The 17,692-nt window shown below is 36.7% G+C and overlaps 1 protein-coding gene across 2 annotated transcripts in view; it reads left to right on the top strand.

Moving 5' to 3' along the window:
- agbl4 (AGBL carboxypeptidase 4) overlaps positions 1–17,692 on the top strand; it is a 549,929-nt gene that overhangs the window by 481,918 nt on the left and 50,319 nt on the right. For both annotated transcript variants that reach the window (XM_065248477.1, XM_065248476.1), the window contains exon 7: positions 14,142–14,231. In XM_065248477.1, the coding sequence (XP_065104549.1) occupies positions 14,142–14,231 (90 nt within the window). The remainder of the gene's footprint in view (positions 1–14,141; positions 14,232–17,692) is intronic.

Raw genomic sequence — 17,692 nt, 5'->3', positions numbered from 1 at the left:
AGAACAGAGATCCTCTCTCCGGAGCATGAGTGTATGCTGGTGAGATTGGGGGGGGGGGTTGATTGCGGTAAATCGATCTCTAATCACCCCGCGCTTGGTGCTTTTATCCCCCTGCATCTACGGGCTTAAGAGGGTTCAGAGTTGTATTTACATGCTGGGTTTTGAGGTCTCTCTCTCTCTCTTCAAGCCCTGTCTGATACCAGTGTCATAACATGCCATTGTAATCCTCTGGAGTGAGTCGCTTCCTACATTGTGGGAACCGAAATCTCTGGCCCTTGATTGTGCACTTTAGCCTCCACTTAAAGGCTCAGATATAACTCCAGTTTCTGCGGAGCGGGTTGTTGACCCGGGCGCACACTTCCTCTCGTAGTTCTCCTTCAGTGTGACCCTTGCAATTCCCAGCCCGCTGTCCGACGCGGCCCTTTCTCTGTTCGGCTTTATGTCCCAGATAAATGCAGGAATGGCACTTTACAAACGTAATGGATGTTTTCAATGGGTTTCTTAGAGAGGTGGTGTTTGAATAAAACTGGATGTTAAATTAAAGAGGTGGTCTGATGCTTTGAGGTGAGAGAGTTACGTCGAAGAGCCCGAGGGTGGAAATGGTTAATGACCTTGCGGGAGAGAAGAGACTGTGCATGCTTGCCTGTTCTGCTTTTACCTGACCTGTACACATGAAGAAATCCACAAGCGTAAAACTCTATTTCTTTTAAACCTCCGTCCTTGAGGAATAAAGCGAGACTGAGAGAGAGAGAGAGAGATAGAGAGAGGTACTGTGCCCTGTATAAATTTAACACTACTGACAATTTACAGCTAGTCCGTGTCGACTGATATGACGCACACACAGGCGAGCGTGTCATTCCATCGCTGCTGCAAACTGATGCTAATTCACTACAGCGTGAAGATGCGGGTGGCATTTGGAAAAGCTGAATGCTTTCAGAGGAAAGAAGCCCACAGGGGTGGAGGTTTGGGGGGGCATAGAATCAACCACCAATGAGACAGCCAGCGGTCATAAAAATAGGCTTTTGTGCTGACAGATATAGGAATTTACTGTCTGTAGTTATAAAAAAGAATGGAGAATTGTGGCAGATTTCTTTACATGTTCCTTCGTAACTCAAAGACCACTACAAACCTGTCATCCTTTGTTGTAAGACTCATTTATGTCTGTTAAAATAATAAGAAGTAGATTATAGTATCATCTTTTAATAAAAGTAATATTATTGCATCTATTAAAGGGATAGTTCGGCCAAAAATGATATTAAACCCATGATTTACTCACCCCCAAGCTGTACGAGTTGCATATGTCCATCGTTTTTCAGACAAACACATTTTCGGATATTTTAGAAAATGTTTTAGATCTTTCAGTTGATTAAATGTAATGTTACAGGGTCCACCCATAGTCCACGAAAAAGTGTGTCCATCCTTCACAAATTAAATCCAAACGGCTCCAAGATGATAAACAAAGGTCCGCGCGGTGTTGTTGTAGAAATATCCATATTTAAAACTTTATTAACGAAAATAACTACCTTCCGGTAGCGCCGCCATCTTAGTCGCGTCCGCATTCAGGATGTGAGCTTACGCAGCCTACAGGGCTACTCTGCTGCTGCTCTGTGCCCCCGCCCTCCGAATTTGTCATACGTCACTAAGCAAAGTGCGTACACTACGCTAATACTGTCTCCAGAATACAGAGGAGTCTAAGATGGCGGCGCTACCGGAATGTATTTATTTTCGTTAATAAAGTTTTAATTATGGATATTTCAACAACAACACCCCGCGGATTACCCTCAGAAGACCTTTGTTTATCATCCTGGAGCCATTTGGGGATGTATGCACTCTTTTGGACTTGAAGGTCGTGGACTATGGGTGGACCCCGTAACATTACATTTAATCAACTGAAAGATCTAAAACATTTTCTAAAATATCCGAAAATGTGTTTGTCTGAAAAACGATGGACATATGCAACTCGGACAGCTTGGGGGTGAGTAAATCATGGGTTTAATATTATTTTTGGCCGAACTATCCCTTTAAGCTTAAGGGTAGTGTAATAGTAAAATATAGAATAAGGATGATAAAATATAAGACTTTATTAACGAAAGTCGTATAGTAGAATAACTTACATCAGATTTATAAATATTATTGCTTTAATGCTTACTTCTGCATGCGTAGAGCCGTCTTCACCTTTAAGGTATTCAGCTGTCAGGAAAAATATATGGGACCTATACTATAATCCTCTGAAATAAATTTAGTAAATTACATCCGCTAAGAAGTCAAAACTAGTATGTTTCAGGATAGTATTAAGTTTTTCTCTAATATTTCGTCTTTGTCTTGGAGAAACACAAAGATCTCATCTTCTCTTATGTGTATGTGTGTTAAAATATGAATGTTTTAAAGATTCATGTTAGAATGTGGTAGTGACCATGATAATATAATACTCTTTGGTAGCTTTTTGGTGCAGACACAAATATTATTGCATTCTGGCTGTTTCTCAATACCAAGAATGCTAAGTTCGCACTTGCATCCTTCGCAAATTCTGACTCAGAAGAGCGAAAACCCCGAAGCCAGGAGGGACGTGAGTCCGGTTATATTATAAAAATAGAACAGCAGGGTACTTCATGTCATCATTCAATCTAACCTATGTGTGCAGCCATGGCCATTCTTATTTTTAATGTATTATTGCAATAAAACAAGATATATAAAATGCAGAAACCATGCTTGTTTTCGTTTTGAAAATATTAATATTTGGTTCAAGCAACACATATACCTCATACATCTTAAAAAGTGAAGCTGCTGGCTCTTTGATCGCCCCCTGGTGGCTGGCTGCAGTACAATTCATAAACCCCGCCGTCTCAACGCAAACGAATAAGACTAAATTACACTTCCAATAAAATATTCCGAAAGATGGTTTCGGTCCTTCTGGAAGTTGTTATCACCCTGATATGTTCAATGAAGTTAATTTTTGTGATAAGTTTCATTTTGATGCTATAGAAACGAGGCGTGTCGTTATGATTCACATATGTGATTGAGAGCTTCTCTAAGTGGATTCTCGGAGCTTCGAGGGAAGATTGAAGATATAATTAACTACAATTTTTGATTTCTGTGTTATTTCACACAATGACAAAATGAGTTTTGTTTAACTTACCTTATTTTAGCAAGCCAGTCAAATGAGACGTTCAATTGGCGTGGTTGAATTTGGCGCACCAACGTTTGGGCGAAAGTTTGATACCGCTGCTCCACCTCTGGGGTCCACAGACAATTCCATCCACGCGTGCCCTGGCTCAAAAATTACGTTTTTCCTTCAATTCATTACAATGGAAGGAAGCGACGTCGCATTGGCCATCTTTTTTTACAGTCTATGGTGCGCACAGTAATTAACTTTAAATTTGGTATGTGTACATTTTAGCGGCATAGTGTTGAGATTGCGAATTGCAACCAACAACTTACCCCTCAATTTTAAAACACATATGGTAGCCGCCACTGGACAAACATGTTGTCAACAATACAGTTCATTATGTTAAGGTATTTATACGCAACTGATAATATAGTTATGTATATTGCAGTGGCGGCTCGTGACTGCTCATCTGAGGGGCGCAAATTCAAAATATGTGTTCGGAGTGTCGTGTGTTGCTCGTATTTTCAAAATATGTGGTTGTTGCGTCATGTGAACCATGTGGATCAAGTGTTTTGTCAAAAAAAGTGCCTGCTGCACACGCGTCAAAACCGTTTATGATAAAAGAGATGCTCACGTTCACAAAATACACGCAAGACACTCCCTTAACAGTTAACACTGATTACACATGAGATTATGCGAGTATCTGGCAAACGTGAGCGTCTCTTTTATCATAAACCCTTTAGACGCGTCTGCAGCAGGCACTTATTTTGACAAGACACGTGATGTACATAGGTTCACTCAACGCGCCAAACACATATTTTGAAATTACGAACCACACACATGACGGGTTACATACATGTTGTGACGAACTTCACACCGAGCGCCCCCCAAAAAAAATCACCGGTCGCCAATGGTATATTATATTGCATTTTTGTCAAGAGATCCTTCTAAAAGTTACACAATGGACCTTTAATGTATTTATTAAAAAATGAAATATGATATAAAACACATCCATTTATTTTAATACTTCAAAAAGTTTTGTACAACATGAAATAAAGACAAGAAAAAAAACGGTTAAAGTACAAATGTAAGTAATTTACTACATTTACTACATAAGTAGTGTTACAGTTTTATAAACTGTATATGATTTGAGTTATAAAACATAACTTTAACATCAGTCAAAATGATAATAACAAATAACAGACTAAATAAATAAATTGATGAGACCAGTTAGATATATCCAAAGGGAATATTTTTTGTTTGACCATCAGACACCAAATAGCAGAGCAGCTGCACTGAGCAAACAGCAAATTTTGCCATATGAGGCTGCCCTCGGTGGTGTACATGGCGCTGACCGCCCACTGATCACCTGAAATTTACATATTTGAAATCGTCTGAGAAAATTTGAATATGGCCGATATCTTTACTAACTGACCAGAACAGATTTGAAGAGAAGTTTATTCATCTATTTTCTCGACTGAACAGCTTTTAAAACTACATTTTATGACACAGAAAGAGTAATATTTTGAATATTGTTCAGGTTTTAAACTCCATTGCCGTTAACTCGAAATGCATTATGGAAAACTTGTCTGTCATAAATCCACATAAGTCACCTCCTGATGCATCTGCGATAAAATGGGCGGATCAAGAACGCATTCAGGGATGTTATGTGAACTTGGCTTGACGTGAACTTTGAATTAGAACAGTACGCATATTGAGAAATGGCCACTGTGTACTCTTAAATATAAAGTTGCTGCTAAAAGGTTCTTCACAGCAATGCCATTTTTCAGTCTGCAAATAACCATTCAGTCCACGGTTCTTAAAATAAACATTTCCCTCATCACTAGAAAGAACCTTTTCTATACATTCTGTACCTAACTGCTTACATTGCACTCACCCTTACTCTATACATTTTGTACATATCTATTTATATTTGCATTCGCCTGCACTTGGCACATATTGGTTGGTTTACACCTGCACTCGTCCGTATTCTGTACACCTGTTTATATTTGTTTATACTTATACTTTTTGATAAAGAGAAATAAATTGATGAGACCAAAAAATGCTTAAAAATCTGTATCTGTATATAATCTGTATATAAATCTGTATATATTATATCTAAAGAGAAAGTTAAATTTGCGTTGTGTACAGATGTGCAATGATAATAAAGCCTATTCTATTCTATTCAAGGAATTATTGATGCACACCCAAGGTGGTAATGTGGCAAGTGGAGTGTGCATTTTCAAATACAAGGTTCCCACGGGTCCTTGAAATCCTTGAAAGTTTGCGAATCTGGGGAAAAAAATTCAAGGCCCTGGGAACTTTTTGAAAATAATATACATACATAGATACTGTACAGGTCATTGAAAGTGCTTGATTTTCTGGAATCACACTATTCCCTGTGTAGTGTAGGATAATATCATAAAAATTTAAGCACTCGAGCTACTGTAAACTGTTCGTTTTAAATGCTCATATCTTCTGTATGCGAATGTTGATTTATACCAAAATGCTTTTTTGCATAGTTGTGTGTTTGACACATGAAAACGTCTCTTGTTACGTATGTAACTGTTGTTCCCTTAGAAGGGAACGAGACGCTGCCTCTCCCTTGCCATACTTCCTGCGTCCCTGTAACGCCGTCTTTGGCAATATTTCAAATAGCGATATACTTCCTGGCTCCCGCGTCACCCTGCTCTTTGTCGTTAAGCTTCACCATTGGTTGAATTTGATATACACATTCAGACACACTTACCCCTGGAGGCGTCCCCAAAGTGTCACCGCAGTGACACAGCGTGAGTTCCATCAAAAGGGAACTGTAACAATGTATCTTAACACGATGTAACCTTGCTCTCACTTGAAATGTGCCCCACATTAGTCCTTGAATTTGAGGGTATTGGACCTGGAAAGTACTTGAAAGGTCCTTGAATTTGAAGTTAACTAAGGTGTGGGAACCCTGCAAATAATTTAAAGGACCCGAGTCAATTATTCAGCTTATACCACGGTTACCACAGACATTGCTAAGATATTACTCTGGTGGATATTTTAAGACATTTGATGGGTCAGATGGTCAGCGTTTATTGAAAAAATAATGCATACACATGGAACATATCTCAACCAATCAGAATTAAGCATTCAATTCTTGGCCTAGTATAGTCTAGTCTTTTGTCTTTCTACACATATGCACCTAAAGAATTAATATCAGTACAGGTCCCCACATATCGATACCAGGTGTATACATATCTGTAACTAAATTATACATATTAGAACCGTTTCAATGGGTATTACCCCAGTGACAGCTTGAACCATATTTTGACCATTTTTTCAGTGAGAGCGAAAACAAACTCCTTAACAGACCCAAGCTGCCATTTCTGCAAAATCTGATCTGCTTGAGTTCCAGCTCTCTTAAAGATCCCATGTTATTGTGTTACGTCAGGACTCTTTTCATGTCTTATCAGTTTGCATTAAAAGTGGCACGTCGACCGCCAGAAAAAGACAAACTGCACAATCTGCATAACCTTCAAAATCCATTAGATTTTTCACTTTTCGTCAAAGTAACCTCTCTCTCCTTCCGACTGCATTTGCATATTTATCGCACATGATCTTAATATACACGTTTATTATTATATCTTCTTGTGCTGGGTGGTACTCTCAGGTGAGAGTCCGTGTCGACCAAGGTTGTCAAATACAGAAAGTCTCTCGCTTCCCATCGTTTTCCTAATGGAAGTGTGTAGCAGTACAGGGGGCCGGACGGTGCCGTTGACCTTTCGTTTGATTTGGAGTAGTGAGGTCTTAAGTGAAATGAGGATTCCCAGCACCGGCCAGGCTCACCATTAAAAAAGAAATATGGATCAGTGGAGTGGGGTTCTTTTAACAGAGTCAGCCCATTACTGGTGCTTTATGGTTTAATTGGGAGCACGTCTCCTCTATAAGAGAAAAGTTGTTTATGTCCCACCAGGTCCTTATAGGTACATTCGGTCAAGGGAACGTCCGTGCATTAAGGCATCATGATGTCTGACAGATGTTGAAGGGAAATGGCGTAAGATAAAAACCACTGATGCAGCAAAACAAGGGAAGAGAAAAAAAACTTCTCGGATTGCTAAAGCACATTTGTCTTGTTTTGTAAGAGTTTTTCTGCCTTTGCAGGGCTGTGGGTTGCAAATGATCAGATGTGTTGGGGACTTTACCAGCCTGCCGTTGATCTTTAGCATCACCTGCAGGTCAGAAGATGCAACGACAGCTGTGTATTGTGCAGCCTTTCTAGTAAAAGAGCAACATTAAGGCAAACATTTGTCTGGGAAGTAAAGATTAAAAATACTGACAATATGAACATATCCTACAAAGTATTACCTCCGTATGGAATGGCTGCAAGTGATTCGTAATGACGCATCTCATGGCTATTTGTGTTAATGGATGGGAACGGGTGGGGGAGTCTATAGGCACAGCACAACATAAAGATACAGCTCTCTCTCCATCTGTCCTACATCTTAATGTGCCGTTTGCCTCCAGCATTAGTTTTTTTTTGGAAATCACTGCATTGTTTTACACCCCTCGGCGTGTTGCGGTGGGTCAGGATTTATAAGAGCCCCGGTGCCGCGTCCAATGCAATCACTCACATTTCAAATGCCCGAGCGTCTCCGTCGAGATTTCTGAATGGCAAAGCCATTCATCTCTGTGAAGGACAGAGAGAGAGTATATTTATCTTAAAATTCAACTGTTTTATGATTGCAGCCCATGCTCGAGTATTTTTCAGGCCCCTAGGAAGCAGATTAGAATATATATGGGTAAACGTTGCATAGCGGCAATCAGCATTTCCTCCGGCTCAGCACAAACCCAGATGGGATCAATAAGATATTAGGCTTGTGTACATAGCAATGAGCTAAACGATCACTGGAGTCATTTAGGACACGGTGAGAGAGACTGTGATATATTATTGACCAACCATACACGACAACCCAGTCCTATGGGAGGGCTCTGTGTGCATCCATGTGGTAACAGTTGCTTTACATGATAGATAATCATCTGTTCACTGCAGTGTGGTTTCCGGCTGCACCTTGTGTAGTGAAGCATAGATTATAGACAGGCCCAATAAAACCAAAGGGGTGCGGAATGACACCCAGAAATAAGGCAGGGCAAATATGTTTGTTTAGATTTGTAAATGATACTGTTGTCACCATTATAATGTTTTAAACACATGGTGTGCGCGTTCTCATAAATGTGAATTCTTACCAATGCTAATTTGTTTTTTATTTTTGCAAAGTATGATCATTTCTGCTTATTTGGGCAGGGAATTTGACAACAAGAAGATGCTGCATATTAAGATCAATTTGATTTTTATGAGCTATTTGTTTTAAAGTAGTAAGTTTAAATGGCCCGATACTGAAGTTGTAATAGGTTTCCAGGCATCATTTTTAAGATATAAAGTTAAAATGTTGTTTGGAAATGCAACCTTAACATATCATAAAATCTTATTTTATTGTTATTGTCATATTTTTCTCTCTTTTAAGAGAAACCTCAATTAGAGCTGGTGCCCCAGAGCATGGTGCCTTTGTGTTTTTATTACTACACTGTTAGAAAAAAATGGTCAAAATATGTACCATAGCTGTCATGGGGGCCAGTACCCTTTAATAGGTACCAATATGTAACTTTGAGATATACATTGAATCTTAATATGAACTCTTTACACTGTAAAAAGTGAAAGTTGGATTAACTTTAAAAATTACTTTAAGTGTTAACACCCCCAAAAAATGTTTAAACCTACATTTTCAATTCAATTCAATTTTATTTATATAGCGCTTTTCACAATAGTTAATTGTTTCAAAGCAGCTCTACATTAATAGATGTATGAAAAGCATAGAAAAACGAGCATAGTAATAATGTAACGTAAACAGTAAAGTAGTAAGTTAAGCCAAAGGTGGCGGACTCTCCAGGGGATGAAAAAACCCCCTAGGAGAAAAACCTTCCTGGCTAGTCCAGGGGGAAAACTCCTAGGAGGGAAAAACCCTTGAGAGAGATACATATATAAATACTATCGGGGTATGTGAACGGGTAAGTGAATTAAACTGGTTCCGCAGGTGGTCGCTGGTCAGGCAACGGCTGGGCATCTTGTAGAAGGACGGTCAGTAGATCAACGGTGTGATGACCTTCACGGTTGCAGGAACTGGGTCTGTTAGTCTCATTGTCCTCAGGGTCAAGGACGAGACAGGGAGAGAGAAACAGAATCCTATTAGCGTAGGGGCTGTTCACATGTAATGCAAGTGTCATACAGTATAGTGGTTTAAGTCAGCTCGGTTCCAGACAGGCTAACTATTGCGGCTTAAGTATATTACCCAATATGAGGTATGTGAGTGCTTTATTCTAGACAAACTAACTATTGCGGGATAAGTATGTTTACTGGACATTTTATGTGAATGCTTTGTTAAAGAAGAATGTCTTAAGTTTAGTTTTAAATTGATCGACTATGTCTGATACTCGAACAGTATTTGGTAAATCATTCCAGAGCTTAGGGGCTAAGTAGGAGAAGGATCTACCACCTTTAGACACTTTTGATATTCTAGGGATAATTAAGTGGCCAGAATTTTGTGATCGCAGTGTACGTGATGGATTGTATTCTGACATTGTCTTATTTTAAGGGGAAAGAGCTTACATTTTTTAGGTTTTAGCAATTTAAGTTTTTTCACTTTAAAGGGGACATTTCACAAGGCTTTTTTAATATGTCAAATAAATATTTAGTGCCCCCAGAGTACGTATGTGAAGGTTTAGCTCAAAATAACATACAAATAATTTATTTTAGCATGTTAAAATTGACACTTTGTAGGTGTGAGCAAAAATGTGCAGTTTTTGGGTGTGTCCTTTAATGGGGCCATTGCATGAAAATCTGACTTTTTCCATGTTTAAGTGCTATAATTGGGTTCACAGGGCTTCTATCAGCCTAGAAAATGTGAAAAAGAACAACCCAGTAACTTGGTAAAGAGCTGGAGTACATATTGTGACCATTTTTTCTGACACTGTAAAATAATAATAATTGTATATGTGTTGTTCTTGAACAGTTAGTCTTCTATTTTGCCATTTTATTTAATTTAGTAACAATCTATATGGTCATGCATGGGCATTTAAATCCTAATTCACAAAATTTACCCCAACCTCATTATTGTGGTAAATAGTTCCTAAATAAAAATATTACTCGTACATATACATAAATTACAGGGTGTTAATCAATGAGGGCTGCACAGTGATACATTATACATAATATTTGTGTGATTATGTGTTTTACATTACATCATACAGTAGCTGTTACTATTATGTGCATAATACCATGGCAGGAATGTATCAGTTTCACTGTATCGACCAATCAGCACCCTGGACAGAAACTATCCATTTTGTGATGATAGAAGTGATAAATTTTGCCTCAGTTACATTCTAGTTCCAATAGCGACTATGGTGTTTTGGTAGAAGCTCTGGTGAATTTTTGCAGAGGTAGTTTTTCTTGCTCCGTGTAAAAGAGGACCTCTGAGAATCTAAGATGACAGGTTTTCCTGAACTGCTTTTAGTGCAAAAATGCGACAATGATCGCAGGTCTGGTTGCTGGATTGAGTTTTTTTCCCTGCAGCACAGTTCTAATCATTTCCCTTCACCATTTGCAATCCCTTCCAGACTTTAAGACAGACCCGTGGGAGCCCGAGTTACCACAGACATAATGTATTAGGCCATGCTTGTCTTTACAGCTAGTGATGGATGGATATAATATTCAGAAGGAGCCTGCTGAATAATGCATATGGATATTTTAATGTTTCATTCGCGGTCAACTCTAGAAGTGAGGGGGATATCTTTGTGGATTGACCCGTGTTCTGCTATTCTTCAGACTGCTGAGCCATCAGGGTGTGTGTATGTGTGTGTGTATCTTATTAATTCTATAGATATTCCCCAGACACAAACACACACGCGGTCTTTTTGTAGACAGTTATTTCCACACACGTCTATTTGTCATCTTGAATCAGCAGTCATGTATGGAACATAATCATCCATATTATTTGAAAGACAAATTGTTTCGTATTTTTATCATATTTGTGGAGAATGACAAAAAAACAACAACACATATTTTATGCGTGTCTGTATCTGCCCACAGGTCTATGTGTGGGAAACTGATGTGCTTTTCTGCCCTGTTGGCCATTATGTGATTTTCTTGCTTGCATTGAAAATAGTTCTTTCTGACGTACACATTTGGACAGCCGACTAGAGAAAAAACTGCACGGACAGATAATTTCTCTTTTTTTTGGATATTGTCATGTCCCGTCCAAAGCAACAGAATGCTCAGAATCTAAAATATGCTCGCCTCTCAGTCTGGAAGCGTATCCGACTTTTAAACAGGTGCTTTTGTTGGCACTCCAGCCTTGCTTTTCATTACCTTGAATGGTATTCCCCATTTCATTCACAACCGAAATTGTGCACAAAGAGGCTCTGATTTGATTTATGGTACATTAAATTCATCTCTGTATCCTTTGGGACTTTGAAAGGAGGAGAGGACAGAATATCTGGAAACAGATCTGAGAGTCATTATTGCATCTGTAATGAGGGAATTCATTTATACAGAGAGTTACTTCTGCTTAAAATTGTGCCTTTTCCCATCTATGAAAAAACTTTGAAAGGGGACAAAACTTTAAAGCCATGTCCTGCAGTTTTATTTTTCCCTGAAGTCTATTTATAATGGTAATAGGCTGTAGACACATTTTAACCAAACCTTGAGTAATCTACAGTAGTTTTGCATTACCATTGTCCATCTCCCTGACACATAGAATTAAACAGACAAAATGTTAAATGCTCTCTCATTTGTAAGTCGCTTAAAATAAAACTGTCTGCTAATGAATTAATGTAATGTAAACAGTTTGCTACTGCATCTTAACTCATTCTACGTTAGCCTTTTTTTTTTTTTTTTTTTTTTGAAAAATTGCCTGCAGCATTTTTTGTTTTTTACAAAAGTTTCACAAAATGCCACTCATGAAAATGTTCTTCTAAAAATATATAAACATTCAAATATATCAAATGAAAGAACAGACTTTCTGCTTTAAAAAATAACAATAAACAAACTAAACGGAAAAAAAAAAACGTTTCATCCTATCTATATTTTTTATAAACTTTTAAATATGGGTATTTTTCTTAAAAATACAATTTGTTTAGCAAAAAGCTGAAATAATTGCATTATTGTGAAGGAATTTTGTAAGAGATTAGATTCATACGATTATCAAAACATACACATTAATTACAAAAACAGCAAAAACAGTTAATTACATTAATTAATTAATTATGTTAATAATTATCATGTCAGAAAAATGTCAAAAAAAAAGTATAAATTGTTTAAACATTTCAGAAACCTCTAAGTGAGGAAGTGCAAGTTTTGTTAGTTGTAATTTTTTATGTATTGTGCACATACATTAAGTATAATATTTTGACGTGTCTGTTACATTTTGTTGAGGTATTTAAAATTTTTTGACAAAGTATTAACACTTAATGACATTTAAATGACAGTTAAATGTAATGTTAATCCATAAAGCTAGGTAGTTTCTTAAGTTTGATAATTATTCTGTTATGTCATGTTTATGAAAGATTTATGACAAGTTATGATGTATTGGTTAATGTCAAGTTGTCATAACAAACACAATTCAAACAATGTCATATTTGCATTAAAAATGACATAATTGAACAAATGACACTTAATGACAGTTGTCATGAATGTGCATAAAAGCTCTTTTATGGAGGTATAATGACAGTCTTATGAACACCCCTTCAAGTAAAGTGTTACCAAAAAGATTTTTGCTTCAGTTTTTTTATAAATTGGGTAAGTGTGCCATCTAGTGGATAATTGCGGTATTACAGATTAACATAAAAACTCTTCAGTAACATTTTTCATGCAAATGTTTTCTCTTAAAGGGATAGTTCACCGAAAAATGAAAATTGTGTAATCATTTACTCAATTATATGTTGTTACAAACCCGCTTAAATTTCTTTGTTCTGAATCTGATGTACACAAGGGAAGATATTTTGGGAAATGTCTGTAACCAAACTCTATCAATCAAACTCTTTGTGGACCCCATTTACTTTCATAGTATTCTTTTTTCCTACTATGGAAGTGAATGGGGTCCACAAACGTTTTGTTACAAACATTTCTTAAAATAACTTCCTTCGTGTTTATCAGAACAAAGAAATGTATGCGGGTTTGTAACAACATGAGAGTAAGTAAATGATGACAGAATTTTCATTTTTGGGCGAACTATCCCTATAAAGCTTAAAAATGGTTAAACAAGTCTTCTGAAAACTTGTCATTGGTTGAGCTAATGTAACAGTATGTGGCCGGTTAAGGGTGATCCAACTAATGGGCAATGTTGGTTAGCAATACAGAGCAATAGGATAATCAGGCTAGAAATGTATATGTGTGGTTATCTTTGCATATTAATATGGATTTTAAAGGGATAGTTCACCCAAATATAAAAATTCTGTCATTATTTACTTACCCCCCAAGTTGTTCCAAACCTGTATACATTTCTTTGTTTAGCTGAACACAAAGAAGATATTGGTAATAAAGCAGAAAACAAAGGAACCATTGACTTCCATATTAGGAAAATAAAATGTGGAAGTAAGTGGTGCTCAAAAAAGTTTGGTTAGAGACATTGCTCAAAATATCTTTCTTTGTGTTCAGCAGAACAAATACATTTTATACAGGTTCGTAACAACATGAAGGTGAATAAATAATGATGACTTGATGAATTTCCATCCCTTTACAGCAGAGTATGTTAACCATAATTGAATACATCATCTTTAAAGTCTTAATTTTCCAGCCACAGCTTATATGCTCTTGAGTTCAGTAGCTGGTTTTGTTTTGTGCTCGTGTGGAGTCTCCATTAGCTCTGACATTTCCCATCACTCCTTTGCTGTCATACTGGGTTTCCATGGCTCAGACATATGGCTCCTGACCACAAATGCATCGTCCTGCCAGGACCCCTACCTGCTGAGAATAACCTTTCTGCGCATCCGTGTGTTTCTGTTGCAGCCCATCTGAACCAAGAGGGAGAAAAACGGGTGGTGTTTCTCACTGCCCGCGTTCATCCTGGAGAATCACCTGCTTCCTTCATCTGTCATGGTAAGACCTCGTCATTACTCGACACGCATACGGATTCCAACAGTATGGAGATGTTGAAATACAAAACACTGACCTTTGTGTTTCATCTGAACAGTTTTTCTTTTGTACTTTATAAGTTTGATTCTGTCGAGTGGAGGTCAGGGAGTGTACTGCAGATTAGAGGATGTGTCAACTAACCTTCTATGCATCACTCCTAAATCTGTTTAAAACCGGTGATTCAAAGACCTTACCTGTCACGGGGCGCAGCACTTGCTGACACAACATTCTGACAAAATGCCCAGATTTCAAAGGCAATTCCATCACGAACATCAGCTATACAGCAAAACACTGTGTTACGACAGAAAAACTTTCCTAAAAAGCCTTTGATCTCAAACTCATTTTTGTATAAAGAACAATAATAATACAATAATGAGTAGCTTTTGAAATGTTTAATTCCTATTAAAATAAATTCATTCAAAATAAAATTGTCCACTTGTGTTAGGAACACAAAGGTCCTGAGTTCAAACCCAGAAACACACTGTACTGACAAACCAAATGTATATTTTAAATGCACTATGGTAAGGGATGCATAACGATTAATTGTGATTAATCTATAGCAGAATGTTTTTTGACGTTTTTGTTTAAATCATATATGTGTGTGTGAACTGTGTATAATAATTATAATTATGCACACATGCATGTATAATTTGAGAAAAATATATATTTATATATTAAGTATTTTTATTTATATATAATATAAATTATACATAAATATACAAATAACACATACTGTACTGAAAAACCAAATGTATATTAGGGATGCATACCGATTAATCGCGATTAATCTATAGCAGAATGGAAGATTTTGTTTAAATGTGTGTGTGCGTGCGTGCGTGCGTGCGTCAGAGGCGGCGCCAGGGAGGAGCTAGGTGGTGCTGTAGCTCCCCCTATAATATCCATAGCACCCGCCCAGCACCCCCAAGAAATGTCTGTAATATTTTATATGTTTATATTTTAATGTCATGTTAGAATATTCTTTTTCATGTTGTTAAAAAAGGAATTAAATAATAATTTAAAAATATACATTTTAATGTAAAATAACAAGGCCCAAACAGGTGATCTTCTTTGGCCAATGGGTGCAGCGCCAGGTGAACCTTTGACCTTAACGCACGGCAGTTTGTTTTTGATAGCAAGTTTGGTAGCAAAGACCCTTAATTGCGACAACATCATTGATGCCTTCGCACTCAATCAAAAGTTGTGAAGACGTCCATGGTAAGTGCTTGATTTTCCCCAGCTGTTGGCTATTACAAATTGAATTAATCTGGTGGTTAAAGCAGCCGAAATCTTGGCTCTTCATAGTTACATCTATAATGCTCCAACCATAGGAATACTGCTGATTTATCATTAGATTAGTGTTGGTAACTGGCTGTGCGATTTCGTGATCTGAGCAAAAGCGTGCACAGTTTCTGTTGGATTGTGTTGTTGCTCCGTTGTATTCAGGGCTTGACTGTGTCAGAATTGTGAAATATTATTTTCAGAGGTTTACATTGGCAGTCTTATGTATATTGTATCTATAGCCCTTGTGTTGAATACTTTTACATAGTCGCGAAAGGAGTCAGTTAATGCGGGCGTGTACGTTACGCGTGTATATAGATTATTTTACTGTTTGTACACAATTACGACATGTCAACGTATGCATGCGCATTTTGGCAACGGAAGTATGGCGAGAATCAGCATTGAAGCAACACAGACAGAGAAAGTTATTTTTAAAAAAGTTGACTTTATCAACATTTTGAACACAGCTACCAGATCCGTGTACTATAGTGGAGTGGATAGAAGATGTTAGCATATATACGTATATTAGTATACTATGTTAGTGCAACCAAACGCAACAACCAGACATTTTGATTCTGGGAAACCGTTTGAATAAACTTTCTGAGTTGCTAACACGTTAGAACCAATGGGGAATAACACCACTTCTGTTGCCAAAATGCACGAGCAGGCTATTTGGTCACGAGGGCTGTAAAAGGGTATATATATATATGCCAAGGGTGGTCCAATGCGACCTCCATAATGAAACGCCCCCAAAATTCCAAGCACCTTCTCTTAAGTGTTGAGCATCCCCATAGCACCTGCATCAAAAAATCTCTGGAGCCGCCACTGGCGTGCGTGCGTGCGTGTGTGAACTGTATTATAATTATGTATATATAAATATGCACACATGCATGTATAATTTTAAGAAAAAAAAATTATATATTAAGTATTTATATTTATATATATTATAAATTATACATACATATACAAATAACACATACTGTACTGAAAAACCAAATTTATATTTTAAATGCACCAAAGTAGGGATGCATGACTATTAATTGCGATTAATCTATAGCAGAATAAAAGTTTTTGTTTAAATCATATATGTGTGTGAACTTTGTATAATAATTATAAATATGCACACATGCATGTATAATTTTAAGAAAAAAATATATTTATATATTAAGTGTTTATATTTATATATAATATAAATTATACATAAATATACAAATAACACATACTGTACTGACAAACCAAATGTATATTTTAAATGAACTAGGGATGCATAATGATTAATCGCGATTAATCTATAGCAGAATAAAAGTTTTTGTTTAAATCATATATGTGTGTGTGAACTTTGTATAATAATTATAAATATGCACACATGCATGTATAATTTTAAGAAAAAATATATATTTATATATTAAGTATTTATAATTATATATAATATAAATTATATACACATTTCTTTAATATATACATGCATGTGTGTGATTTTATTTATTTATGCAAGTTATTGTACACAGTTCGCACACATATATGATGTAAACAAAAACGTTTATTCTGCTATAGATTAATCGCGATTAATCGTTATGCATCCCTACACTATAGCGTTCACCAAATGCACAAATTATTATGAATTTTCTTATTGTGTTTATTATAAAGTTGTTGCAGTTGCTATGTAGTGCATGTGAGTTATATACTGTATAAGCATTAGTTATTATTGCAATGTCCTTAGGACAAATTATGTGAAAATTCATATTATAGGGCAGGCTTAAAATATGATGCATATGCAAATGTAGTATAGATACCATCTGCAATATTGTGGTATATGTATTCTGACTGCATTCTGATGCAGTTTTATGCATATGTGACAGTATGCACTCCAGATGGCATGAAATCCACATGTTTGCACAAAACCTGATGATGTATATTTTTCCCAGCATGCTTTGATAATATTTGAAAGAGCATCTGATGTGCGTCAATGGAAGCAAAAACAACTGATTTTTTTGTTAACGTAAACTCTGACCTTTTACTTATTGTCTTTGTCACATATCTAGGCCAACTTGTAAATGTTAATGTAAAATGTTCAATTAGTGAACTAGAAATCTTTTTTATTTTTCATTTTCATCCCAGATTAATAAACAATACCAGTGCCCATCATT

Source organism: Paramisgurnus dabryanus, chromosome 11 (genome assembly GCF_030506205.2).
Source record: "Paramisgurnus dabryanus chromosome 11, PD_genome_1.1, whole genome shotgun sequence".
Classification (NCBI taxonomy): Eukaryota; Metazoa; Chordata; class Actinopteri; order Cypriniformes; family Cobitidae; genus Paramisgurnus; species Paramisgurnus dabryanus.
This window is presented reverse-complemented; position numbering and strand designations above follow the sequence as displayed.